The sequence below is a fragment of the Setaria italica genome, chromosome IV (assembly GCF_000263155.2).
Source record: "Setaria italica strain Yugu1 chromosome IV, Setaria_italica_v2.0, whole genome shotgun sequence".
NCBI lineage: Eukaryota > Viridiplantae > Streptophyta > Magnoliopsida > Poales > Poaceae > Setaria > Setaria italica.
Window position 1 is genome coordinate 38,110,920 of NC_028453.1, and position 12,495 is coordinate 38,123,414.

The following is a 12,495-nucleotide window of genomic DNA, read 5'->3' on the forward strand; positions in this document are numbered from 1 at the left end:
GGATCGGGCAAAGCAAGGGTCGTGCTCACTTTCTTGTCCGTAAAGTTTCTGCCCTAATCCTCGTTGAGTAAGCGCACGGGAGAGGAATTTTCCCATCCGCATAGAAAATATGATATGTGCATGGTCCCCGTCGCCCCGGATTGTTCGGGCTAACAACCGGGCTAGGACCATGCAATTCCCGCATTTCAGGTTGGACTCAGCACACACCAGAGTTGAGCTGCACCCACCAACAAAGTTTGCTCCGACATTCAGCGAAGGTTTTTCCTTCTTTCATTAACAAATCTAGATCGTCAGATCATGATGAGACTTGCCTTGAGTCCATCTTCAACCTTCAGCAGCAGCGCTTTCTCCCTACACCTCCAATACCTTAATATGTAACCCTTCCCTTTTGCCACTAATCCTGTGAGCTAGCCATCCATTCCATCATTCTTAAAATATGTAATTAATTAAAACGTATATATATGAGGATATAGTGTGAAACGTGTATAAAAAATATATTACACCAAATAGAAAGAGCTATATGTTCAAAGTAGTTTTCATGAAGAATCAAATGACATCAATCTATATGATTTTTTTTTATTGGTGATGTGGTCAAAACAAAAAAGATCTGACCAATAGCAGTCGAAAATAGACTTATGTATTCAGGAATCGGGATAACGTGTTGAAACATGTCACAAACACATTGTTAAAGATGCATTCACTTATTCCTCCGAAACATATTGCACTGACTAAGGTTTAGCTTGCTAATCAAGTGACAAATAAAATAGGAGAAAACAGAAGCATTAGCGCCAACCGAATAACCGAAGCGTTCAACAGTGGTGAAGGCCAGGACAGAACAGGACACGCGGCGCAACGGCGGTTACGGGCCACGAGCGCGTGTGCTACCATGCGCCGTGGCGGGAAGCTACCAGTCCGCGGCTCCAGTATAAATTCTCCCGGGAAGACGAGGCCGCACACTCACCTCGGCCTCTCCATCTCACCTTCTTTCTTCCCAATCAATCGCCTTCTCCGGTTCAACCACGAGTCCACGACAAACAACTCGAGCTTTCTCCACGACCCAAGCCAGACGCCGCAGCCCACGTTGCGCACAAGGGGAGATGGCGACCGCGGCCACGCTCGCGCTGCCCGATCATCATCAGACGCTGCAGCTGCCGTCGCCGGCGGCGTTCGGCGGCTCCGACCGCCTGAGCCAGGAGATCTTCTCCATCCTCGAGTCCAACTTCCTGTTCGGCGCGGCCTCGCCGCTGGAGGGGGGTCCCTGCTCCGCGGGCCGCGTCCGCGTGCTCTCCATCGACGGCGGCGCGGACGGCGGCGCGCTGGCCGCGGCCGCTCTCGCTCGCCTCGAGCGCAGGCTGCAGGAGCTCTCCGGAAACCCCGCCGCGCGCGTCGCGGACTTCTTCGACCTGGCCGCCGGCTCCGGCGCCGGGGGGTTCCTCGCGGCGGCGCTGTTCGCGTGCCGGATGCCCGCCGACGCGGCGCGCGACGTCGTGGCCAAGAACCGGAAGGTGCTCTCCGGCCGCGGCGGGCGGGGCGGGCTGCTGTTCCGGCGCCCGGAGGCGGTGTTCAGGAAGGTGTTCGGGGACCTGACGGTGCGCGACGCCGCGAAGCCGCTGCTGATCCCGTGCTACGACATGGCGACCGCGGCGCCGTTCGTGTTCTCCCGCGCCGACGCCGTGGAGGCGGAGGCGTTCGACTTCCCGCTCTGGCAGGTCTGCGCGGCGGCGTGCGGGGTCGGCCCCGCGGAGGTGGCGTCGCTGGACGGGCGCACCAGGCTGCGCGCCGCGGCGGGTGCGGGAGGAGGGGGCGGCGCATCCGCCGCCGTGGCCAACCCGACGGCCGTGGCCGTCACGCACGTGCTCCACAACAAGCGCGAGTTCCCCTTCGCCGCTGGCGCCGGCGACCTCGTCGTGCTGTCGCTCGGCGGGAGCGCCGCTGCCTCGCTCCTCCGCCCCTCGTCCTCCAGCCTCCTGCGCATCGCCGGAGCTTGCCAGGCCGACATGGTACGCTAAGCCACCAAGATTGATTCTTTGTTTTTTATTCGACACGACTGTATTCCACTACCATTTGTGGCAAGCAAGACTGACCGGCCGGCGGCGCTTTTCATTTCAGGTGGACCAAGCCGTGTCAATGGCGTTCGGGGAGAGCAGGGCGAGCAACTACGTCCGCATCCAGGGCAACGGCATTGCCGCCGGCGAGACGGCGGAGGCGGCGCTGACGGAGCGGGGCGTGGAGTCCGTGCTGTTCCGGGGGAGGAAGCTCATGGCGCAGACCAACGGCGAGCGGCTCGACGGTGTGGCCGAGCAGCTGGTGCGGGAGCACCACCGGCGGCTGGAGAGCAAGACGCCCGTGGTGCTCGTGAAGCCCTCCGCGACGCCGCGGACGTCGTCGTCCTCGGCGTCCACGCTCATCACCGTGTCCACCAACTCCTCCTCGGAGTCGCCGTGAGACTACCCGAGACATCAGCAGCATCAGCTTCGGCTGGCTGGCTGGCTTAACTAGCGTGGCCTTCTTCTTCTTTTTTCTCTTTTATTTATTGGTTTGCTGGGTTTTTAGTTTAGCGCGGCGCCGGCGCCCGGGGTTTTGATTGCCTGCCGGTGCCGCCTCGCGCGCTCGCTCCCGGTCCCGGCCCGCGCTCACCGCCAACGACGACGACGGCGCGCGCCTGCGGCCGCCGGGAAGAAAGTGGAGGGCTGTCGAGCGAAGGGTGTCATCAGAGGTTTTTCTCTAGTGTAAGCTAGGAGATGGATGCTGCACGGGTGTATGTGTGCGGTGTGCGTGTGCTGCAAATTGCAATGTGTACGTAGAGAGAGTGCCCGGAGCTTGGATTGCGATGTGATGCTACTGTCGGTGTGGCGTTTACTGATCACAGCTGTTCCTGTCCGTGCGATTCACATTCACTCCTGAACTGAACATTTTGATCTTTTTTCACTGCCGTTCAACGCCATGGACTGATTGGTTAAGAACATGAAGAAAACACAGCGACACGACAGGAACTCGACGGTCAGAACCATCAATCTGCTCGCTCTATCTGTGTCACTGTGTGGAGGTGGAGCTCAGCTGCCAGTGCCACTTGGGAGAGAGGCCCCACCCGACAGGCTCTGCCGACCGACACCGACAGCATCATTGATGTCTTGGCGCAAAACAAAAAAGCACAAAAGGTGAAAAGCCCCCACTTGCATTCTTGTTGGGCCGGGCCGTACATTCGCCCGGTTTTTTGTCCGCGGAAAAAAATAAGTGCGAATGCGAGACTGCGCCCTGGAGAACAAGCAAGAAGAAGGTTCAATAAATAGGCCCCGGAAACTTCAGGCCCAACATACTTCTGCTGAAGCTTGTGTGGTTGTGGGCTAAAGGATCCATATCTTCTTGTTGGCCCGTTTCAACAGTTCTTTTGGACCGGGGGGGGGGGGGGGGGGGGGGGGGGGATGTTATCAGCACGGAGAGAACAAAAGTCCACTGCGTGCGTACATACAAGGGAGGACATGATTCATGACACCGTCCACATGCATACAATTTTGAAATTAAAAGTTAGAAATCCTAAATCGATCATCCAAATTGAATTTCAATTGTACCACTATGTTTCTTATGATAAGATCTTCAAAACTAGACCACACTTGACTATGTTTGGATAATTTTTTTAAAAAAACTATTTTTAATTACGTAATATTAATTTTTCTTTACAAGGAACAAATACTTGAATAACCAAAATAAATATTAGTTTCATGCGAACAAAAATAATAACATGATAAACAAATAATTATAGATAGTGAGTAAAATACTTTTTACTGAACATAAGGGCGATTCTATAATGCAAATAAAAAAGACATACTGTAACTAAAGATTGAAAATTTAATCGTTATAGGATAAAACAATAGAATATGACAATCAAATTTGAAGATTCTACATGTTTGTACCACTCGAACAAATTATACGAACTCAAGGAATACAAAATTTATACTGATCGAATAAATTATATAAACTCATGGAAAAAAAATAATACACATAGAATAAATTGTACGAACTCGCAGAACAAAACAATAGTACACATCGAACAATTTATATGAACTCACACAATAAAAGATCTATATACCTTGAATAAATTGAAAAAACTCATAGAACAAAAATTTATATAACAGGAACAAATTATATGAACTCACGGAATAAAACAATTATATTATATACATCAAGCAAATTATGCGAACTCATGAACTATATATGTGTATCTAGAACAAAATACACAAACTCAAAAAATAAAATTTTGAACACTTTGAACAAATACGTTGTGGACGTAGAATACATAATATAATCTATCTGTAAAAAAGGTGAACAGATAAATTGTGCATAGGAAGTGAGGAATGAATGAAACTAAACAAAAAATTGCAATAAAAGAAAATAATAGAAAAGTATTAATAAGAAATACATAATAAAAGGGTAAAAACACTTAGATCAAGAATAAAGGAAAACCAAATAAAAATAAAAGATAAGAAAGATGAAAATTGAAAAAAAAAACATAAAGTATTAATACGTTTATAGCACACATTTAGGAGAAAAAAGAAACATAGAAAATAAGGGAAGAAACATGAATTATAAAAATACAAACGAATATTATATACTTCAAAATATCTAAAATGATTAAAAGTAAAGGTCGATAAAAAAGAACAAGGAAATGAATAGAAAAATAAAAATAAAAGAAAACAAAGAATAAGGAATATCTTTTTTGCGAGGAAGAATAAGGAATATCTATAAGAGAATTAGAAATAAAAAAAGAAAAACATGAAGGAAAACAAAACAAAACCTAAGAGAAGAAAACAAGGAGATAAATGGGATGCACGATGCTTGGTGGTGCTCTATAGCAAATTGTTGTGTGAGGTTGCTTTCACTACTCAAGTTATTATTCAATTCAATATGCTTGAAATCATCTAGTCTCGTTGCAGTAGGTGAGTCCAATCCATGTGCGCTGCTGAGCTATCAGTACAACGGGCCATTAGAAAATGGGAAATTTGTCCGTAGGACACTACCGCCCTGTCTAAACTTTAGCATCTATCTAAACTTTAGCATCTATCCCATCGAATATTTAATACTAATTAGGAGTATTAAATATAGTTTAATTATAAAATTAATTGCACAGATGGAGTCTAATTTGTGAGACGAATCTATTAAACCTAATTAGCCCATGATCTGACAATGTGGTGCATCATGGGCTCCACGCCCCCGCCGGCCACCGCCGGCCGCGCCGCTCGAGCTCATCGCCGTTGCCCACCATGAGCTGCGCGCCTGCGCTGCTTGAGCTCCCTGTCGGTGCATACCCCGTGTGAGCTGCTTGCCGTTGCTCGCGAGCGAGCTCACCACCGCCGCCCATCATTCGCACTCTTGCTGCTACTCGTGCACGAGATCCGCCACCGCCGCTCACGGGCAAGCACTCTGTCATCGCCCGTGCGAGCTCGTCAAGCACGACTGCACGAGAGAGGGGCTACCGAGGGGAGAGGGGAGGAAGCAGAGAGAGTGGAGAGGGAGAAGATAACAGGTGGGCTCCATAAAGGACAAAATGGTCCTTTTACCCATCCTCTCAGCTGGAAATGATTAGTTTATTCCGTGTTGCATAGCAAACCAGACTTTCACGAGGTTCTAGAGACAAAAATCAATTTTGCGATGGAGACAAAATTTCCATTAGAAAATATACTTGAGCCAATCCGCTACTCCGGCCTGCTCACGGACCGCAGAAGGCGACACGCTGCGAATTTGCAGCATATGGAATATATGGTATCCATCGGAAGAAGGATCCTGGGGCTGGGCTCCAAGCACTTCACACGAGGGACATGCATGGACGTTATGGACAGGGTCATCAAGGGGAAAACGAGACTCAACCTAGCTAGGAGCCGGTTTTTCATTAATTAAAAAGAAAATAAGCATCCAATTCGAATGCTATAAGATTTATCGTCAGGATGCACAACTACATCACTTCCTTGCTGCAAGGAGGAGGAGGACGTCGTACTAAGTTTGGCTTGCATGTAGCCCAAGCCAGCGCACACACACTCATCCTTTAGACATTCAACCAAGCCAAAAAGATTCCCATATTATTAAGGGGGTGTTTGGGAGGAGGGGGCTAAATTTTAGCCCCGTCACATCGAATATTTGGACACTAATTAGGAGTATTAAACCTAGACTAATTACAAAACTAATTACACAACCCCTAGGCTAAATCGCGAGACGAATCTATTAAGCCTAATTAGTCCATGATTTGACAATGTGGTGCTACAGTAACCATTCACTAATGATGGATTAATTAGACTTAATAGATTCGTCTCGCGATTTAGCCTAGGGGTTCTGCAATTAGTTTTGTAATTAGCTTATGTTTAGTCTTCCTAATGAGTATCCGAACATCCGATATGACAGGGCTAAAGTTTAGCCCCCTCCTTCCAAACACCCCTAATTTTCCTAACAACCACTCACAAAGCCATTGGGGACATGGGTAAGTCGAACATGGCAGACAAAGGTTGAGGGACATGGTACGTCCACGAGCATGTGAAGTTGCTACTGAGGACATATAATTCGAATACTTCACTCCCATTCACAAAGTACGTGGAAGGCCAACTGTTGCCCTAGATGGATACGTTCTGCCTTTCGCATCCACCGTCTTACTACCCCCGCCTTTCTGCCTCCTGCCGACGCGCTCTCCATCTCCGCACGCTGCTCGCGCCCCAGGCGCAGCGGTAACGACGACGGGCTGATCGATCCGATCCGGTTGCCGGCCGGCTAGGCTAATGACATGCTGCTTCATTCTAGCTACCGGTGCTAACTAACTAACTAATCTAATCTAGTGTCAACTGGGCACCGAAGAAGAAAGGTTGACAGGAACGTCTGCGAGTAAGTGTGATTACAAGCGAGATGATTTGGCCGGACTCGGTCGATCAAAGCTTAAAGGCATCGCCTTCCTGGAAGAACCTGATCTCTCTATCGGTTCTTTAGTTCCAAGGCGATTTGCTCCTTTTTTATTCACTCGTGCACGCGCTTGATGATGCATATATATAGGATATGGCAAACTGGTGTGAATTCTGCACGCGAAGGTGAGGGAAGATCAAAGGTCTGAACGAGGTCGATGGTTTCTAGTTTGGCCGGACGACACTCCCAATTCCCAAAGGCGTCGTCGTCGTCTGCCCTGCCGCCGCCGGCCGCTGCATACCGGAACCGAACAGGACCACGGCTCAACGAAACGTGTGCTTTCCTTCGCTCGTCGCATCCAGAGGCCAGGTAAACACGCACCATGTGCTATAAAAAAAAAAGGGTTACAGTAACCAATTGCCTTCCTCGAAGCTCCCCGTCGTCCATAAGATCGATCGGAGAGACGGCCAGGCAACGTCGTATTCGTCCCGGGAGCAGCGACAGTGAATCGACCTGGGGCCTGGGGCACGATTCGTTCCGGCGACTTTTCTCCCCTCGAGCTCGAGTCAAGGACACTGCCGACCGGTGCTGCAGTGGATATCGGTTCTTGCTGGACCTACACAGCTTTCAGCCACCTACTGCATTCTTTCATTCAAATCTAGCCATTGCCAGGTTCGTATCACTAACAATTTCAAGGTTGCAATGCACCTTTGATCACTTCAATTTTCAATACTGGTATCTACTAGGTAGGTTGGTGTATACACTATAGCCAAGTCAATCTGAATTCAGGCCACAGCCTCCATCCAGCTCACCAAGGCGGAGCCGGAGGTTTCCGCGGTGGTGACGCGGCCGCGCCAAACCCACCGATCCGGTCCCCGAGTCCGCGTCCCGGTCCCGGCCAGCCGCCAGCCTGCTCGCCCGCCCGCTCGCTCGCCCAGTCAACGGCTTGACTGCGCCAGCCACGCCTGCTGCCTTCAGCCTTCCGCTTAAGAACATGCTCCGGACCGGTGTCCTCTCCTCCCATCCCCACCTCCGGGTCGATTCGACCAGCCGGAGAAACTTCCAAGGCCGCCGCCGCCTTTGATCGACGGACCCCCCCTTTCCTCCCTCCCCGCCCTTGTCCGTGCGGCGGCGCCGGAGCCGGAAGCTCCCCGGCGAGCCCGCCTAAGTTACTCGCTGCGGCGGGCTTTTTGCGTGGGTATTCGGCGGCTGCGGCTCCCGGTTCGCGCGGCGGGGGAGGTTGCGCTTCGGCGGTTGCATCCACCACCTCTCTACCTCGCCGCTGTGCTCCAGGTGAGTTTCGCTCCCTCGTTGGATTTCGAGGCGAAAAGATTCGCCTTTTGTTTCCTTGTGTTGCCGGCCGGTTGCGTGCGTGCGCAAATCATTTGGTTCTTGCTGCCGCCTGTTGCGTTTCCCTTCTTGTGCGGAGGGGACTGCTAGGTGACTCGATCGCTCCTTCTGCGTCTCTGATCGAGCAAAGCCGCGTAAGTTAGGACGAGTCACTAAGATTAACCGACTTACTTATCGTCTGCCGACAGCCTAGCGAGTAGCGATGAGTAGCAGTTTCATAAGAGTAGTTGAGGAGATTTTAGCTTGCATCCGGACTCTGCTTGTCAACCTTACACATGCAAATCTGATACCATGCCGGGGATTCAGTACAAATGTGCAAATTGGACCCCGATCATGTTGCTTGTAGTAATCAATTGGAGTCCAGCGCATATATTTCTAGGCGTCACTGTTCAGTGCCATGGGCTTCAATCGGTTGTTTTGCTGTACGGAGTATTTTCTTGGTCTGGTTGTTTATTACGGACAACAATCAGTTAGATAAGCAATGACGTACAGATTGCACACATACTTCTTTTGTCTACTGATGACACATTTTTGGTGGGGCTGTCTTCTCCATTGTTTATTGACAGAATGAAGCGCGTACGGAGTATATTTATTCCTTTTTCTTCCAAAGTATGTATGGTTTGTTAGGAAAGGAGACTGATGTTGATGCCTATCTAACTATTATAGGAGGCAGTTTGACTTGCACAAATATTGTAGTGGACCTAACCTACCGCATTTGATCGTATTTTTTTTGAAACCGTATACCCAGCGGGGATTGCCGGGCTTGTATTAATTAATAGAGAAGAAACGCAAGGCCTAAGACAAAGAACAAGGAAAAAAGGTATAATTGAAATGTACAAAGGAGAGGGTGAAAAAAGAAACGAAAAGCAATCACTCCTCCATATGCAGATAGAGCCTAGGTGCCTTGCTCCCGCTAAAATCCAGCATCGCGCCTCCTCCTTGATTTTGCCAAGTAGTTGGTCAAGGCTTTTGAACTTGCGTTGAAAAACTCTAGCATTGTGGTCCTTCCAAATTTCTCGAGACATGAGAATGATCAATGATCTTAAGCCCTTCAGGGGAGCTCCACTCATTGAACCTATTTGTGTCCACCATTGGCTGCCGGATGAAAATGTAGACCAATCTCGTCTAGGCGGGATGTGTTCAGCCATCCACTCAAATATTTTGTCCCAGACTCGTACAGCATAGCGGCATTGCGTTAGCAGGTATAATAGTGTTTCGTCGTGTGAGTGGCAAAGCAAGCAGACCTTTTGGTCTAGCTGCCGGGAAGGAAGCTAGGATTGAATCCAGGTCGACCCTGTTGCAACATATGGGTGCTACCAAGCTTTTCTGAATGTCAGTGCTTAGTCCGATGACGCGGCCAAATTTGTCTAGCAGTTCTTTGATGTTCTGAACATCCGCGGCTGTCGGATTGATAAAAATTACTGCACCGTCCGCGTATAACGATAGGCATATCCGAGCACTTTTTCCTCTTAGTTTTGATAGAGTCCTCTTTTCGGTCGCCAGGTGAAGCCATTTTTGCAGCGGGTCTATTGCTAAGACGAAGAGGAGGGGTGATAGCGGGTTCCCTTGGCGGAGCCCTCGGCCATGCTGAATGTTCTCTCCCGGTGCGCCATTCATGAGAACCTTGGATGTGGCAGTGCTTAGTAAAGTCATGACCCAGCTTCTCCATCTCGAGGGGAAACCTCAGCGATGCATAAGGTCTAACAGGTAGTCCCAGCGCACGGAGTCGAAAGCCTTGGATATGTCTAGCTTTAGCATGAGAGACGGGATTCTAGATGAGTGGAACCGCCGAGCGAGGCTTCTTACATACGTGAAGTTGTCGTGTATTGCTCTTGTTTTAATGAAGGCGCTCTGGCTCTCCTATATCAACGTGTTCATGAATGGTTGCAGTCTTAGGGCCATCATCTTCGTTATGATTTTTGCTACAGCATGGATGAGGCTTATTGGCCTGAAGTCCGTGATAGAATCACCTTCCTCCTTTTTGGGTATTAGCACTATGTTGGCCGAATTGAGGATATCGAATAAATCATGGTGAAGGCTGTGGAAAGCATTGATCATGTTCATCAGTTTTGCTCTAATTATGCCCCAACATTTATGGAAAAAGTTAATTGTAAAACCGTCCGGTCCCGGAGCCTTATCTTTGGGTATGAGCTTGAGCGCCCTTTTGACTTTGTCCTCTGTGAATTCCGCATCTAGAGAGGAGAGATCGATGGACGGCCAAGAGAGAAGGTCCTAGTTGAAGTCAATTTCTTGTCTCGGTGGTTGTCCTAATACGTTGGCGAAGTGTGTTTGGGCGATGTCAGCTTTGTCTTGTTGCGTTGTTACCCAACCATTTTCTTTCTGAAGTTTGGTGATGAAATTCTTCCTTCTCCTAGAATTAACCTTTAGGTGGAAGAAACGTGTGTTTGCATCACCTAGCGAGAGGTTCGTTATTCTAGAGCACTATCTTTTACATAGTCGTTCTAGAATCGCAAGGCCCATTATCCTTTTCTTCAGTTTGGAACGTGGGGCTAACTCGTCGTCAGATAGAGTTCGTGACTCTTGTGCGATGTCTAGCTGGAGGATGACCGATTGCGCCATATGGAATTGAAGCTTCGCTTTTGAGGATAGTTTCTTGCTCCATTTTCTCAAGGCCAGCGCCGTCCTGGCAAGCTTGAAGTTTAGACGATGTGCTGGGTTTGTGTGGGTGTTTGTAGAGGACCAGGCATCTTGAACCACTTGTTTGAAACCCGGCATAGAGAGCCAAAAGTTCTCAAATTTGAAATATCGTGGTCACGGTGGACTCTCTTGGTTGGATAGTAGCAATAGGCAGTGATCAGATAGCAAAGTGGATAGGGCTTGCAGTACATGGGACGAGAAGGTCAAGTCCCAGGCATCGTTACAGAAGACTCGGTCAAGATGAACTAAGATTGGGTTGCAACGTTCATTGCTCCAGGTGAACTTCCTATTTTGTAGGTGACTTTCTTTGAGCTTGCAGGTGTTTCGAGTTTCTCGAAAACTTCACATGCTGTTGAGGTTTAAGTTTGAGTCGTTCTTATCTCTTGCTCTATAGATTAGGTTGAAGTCACCGAGAATTAGCCATTTGACGCCCTGTTGTGGTGCTGAACTTCTGATTTCCTGTAGGAAGTTGATTTATTGTAGCCTCATGTTGGGTCGTATACTATCATTAGCAAGAAGATGTTGCAGTCGCTTTTATGTTCACAGTAGCGGACAGTGAGAAGACACGTTTCGTGATGCAGTCTAGGTTCACCACGTCATTGTTCCATAGGATCAGAATGCCTCCCCGTGTACCTGAAATTCCTCCCACCGGTAAAAAAGTGAAGCTACGTAGCCTGAACCCTCCCACGTCTAGAGTCAGCCACTCATCAATTGATGACATCTTTGTTTCCTGGAGACAAACGATGTGGCAGGAGGATGAAGCAAGTACTTGCTGCACGGTCGATCGACGCGCTTCCGAATTATGTCCCCGAACATTCCAACATAAGATATCAAGATCGTTAGCTGCCATGCGAAAGAACCTTGAAGCTCTGCCGATGTAAAGAAGCGCTAACAATTAAAGAAGCAATAAATGTGCATATTACACTGCCAGCAGTTCTGAAAGTAGACCATGAAGATGAAAGAAACGAAATTTGTAGGATGAGTCCGGCGCTACTGAACTCCCTGCGCGGAGGGACGCACTGGAGAGCCGTTACAAAGGTTGGAACAAAATACATGGTGAGGATAAAACTCAAAGGTTTCTTCATTCTAAGCCGCATTGTTGATCTCCGTCGGCGCTTCCATCGCTTCTGGGCCGCCAATCTTGATGAGAGTGCTGGTCGCCTTGCAAAGGTCTTCGTCATCAAGATGGAATAGCGCCGTCATAGCCTTGATGATGAACTGGGTCATGGGCCCTAGAAGGTGGCAATGAAGTCCCTCATTGCATCCTCTGCCGGCGTGGTGTCGTCCTTGATGTAGCCTAGGCGGCGGCATAGAACGTGATTCGTCCTTTCTTACACCGAAAGATGTTTGATCTTGCTGCAAGCTTGCCGTTTGCTGCAGCGCAGGCTTGAAATCTCCACTGTGGGCTTCTTGAGATGACGACCCTTCCTCCTTGGGGCAGGAGGTGGATTTGGGAGGATTCCCTGATCCGAAGTGGAGAAGAGCTCAACGATTCCTCCAGGAGATGCATGTGAGTTTAAGTGAGGGGTGGACTACAGAACCTGGAGGGTCTGGTTGCTGTGGCCGTTGCTTTTGTCGTCATTTGTGCCGGACCTCTCCTGCTGGTGCTGC

The 12,495-nt window shown here is 49.1% G+C and overlaps 1 protein-coding gene and 1 long non-coding RNA gene across 2 annotated transcripts; both read left to right on the forward strand.

Moving 5' to 3' along the window:
- Nucleotides 1-935: 935 nt before the first annotated feature.
- Nucleotides 936-2,928, forward strand: LOC101763259 (patatin-like protein 3). Its single transcript, XM_004966144.2, has 2 exons — nucleotides 936-2,000; nucleotides 2,110-2,928. Exons 1-2 carry the CDS (start codon nucleotides 1,098-1,100, stop codon nucleotides 2,443-2,445), a joined length of 1,239 nt encoding a protein of 412 aa, XP_004966201.1. The 5' UTR covers nucleotides 936-1,097; the 3' UTR covers nucleotides 2,446-2,928.
- Nucleotides 2,929-7,318: 4,390 nt separating this feature from the next.
- LOC111257114 lies at nucleotides 7,319-11,779 on the forward strand. The gene is made up of 2 exons (XR_002677512.1): nucleotides 7,319-8,169; nucleotides 9,730-11,779. It is a non-coding gene; the product is annotated as an uncharacterized LOC111257114 (long non-coding RNA).
- Nucleotides 11,780-12,495: the final 716 nt, after the last annotated feature.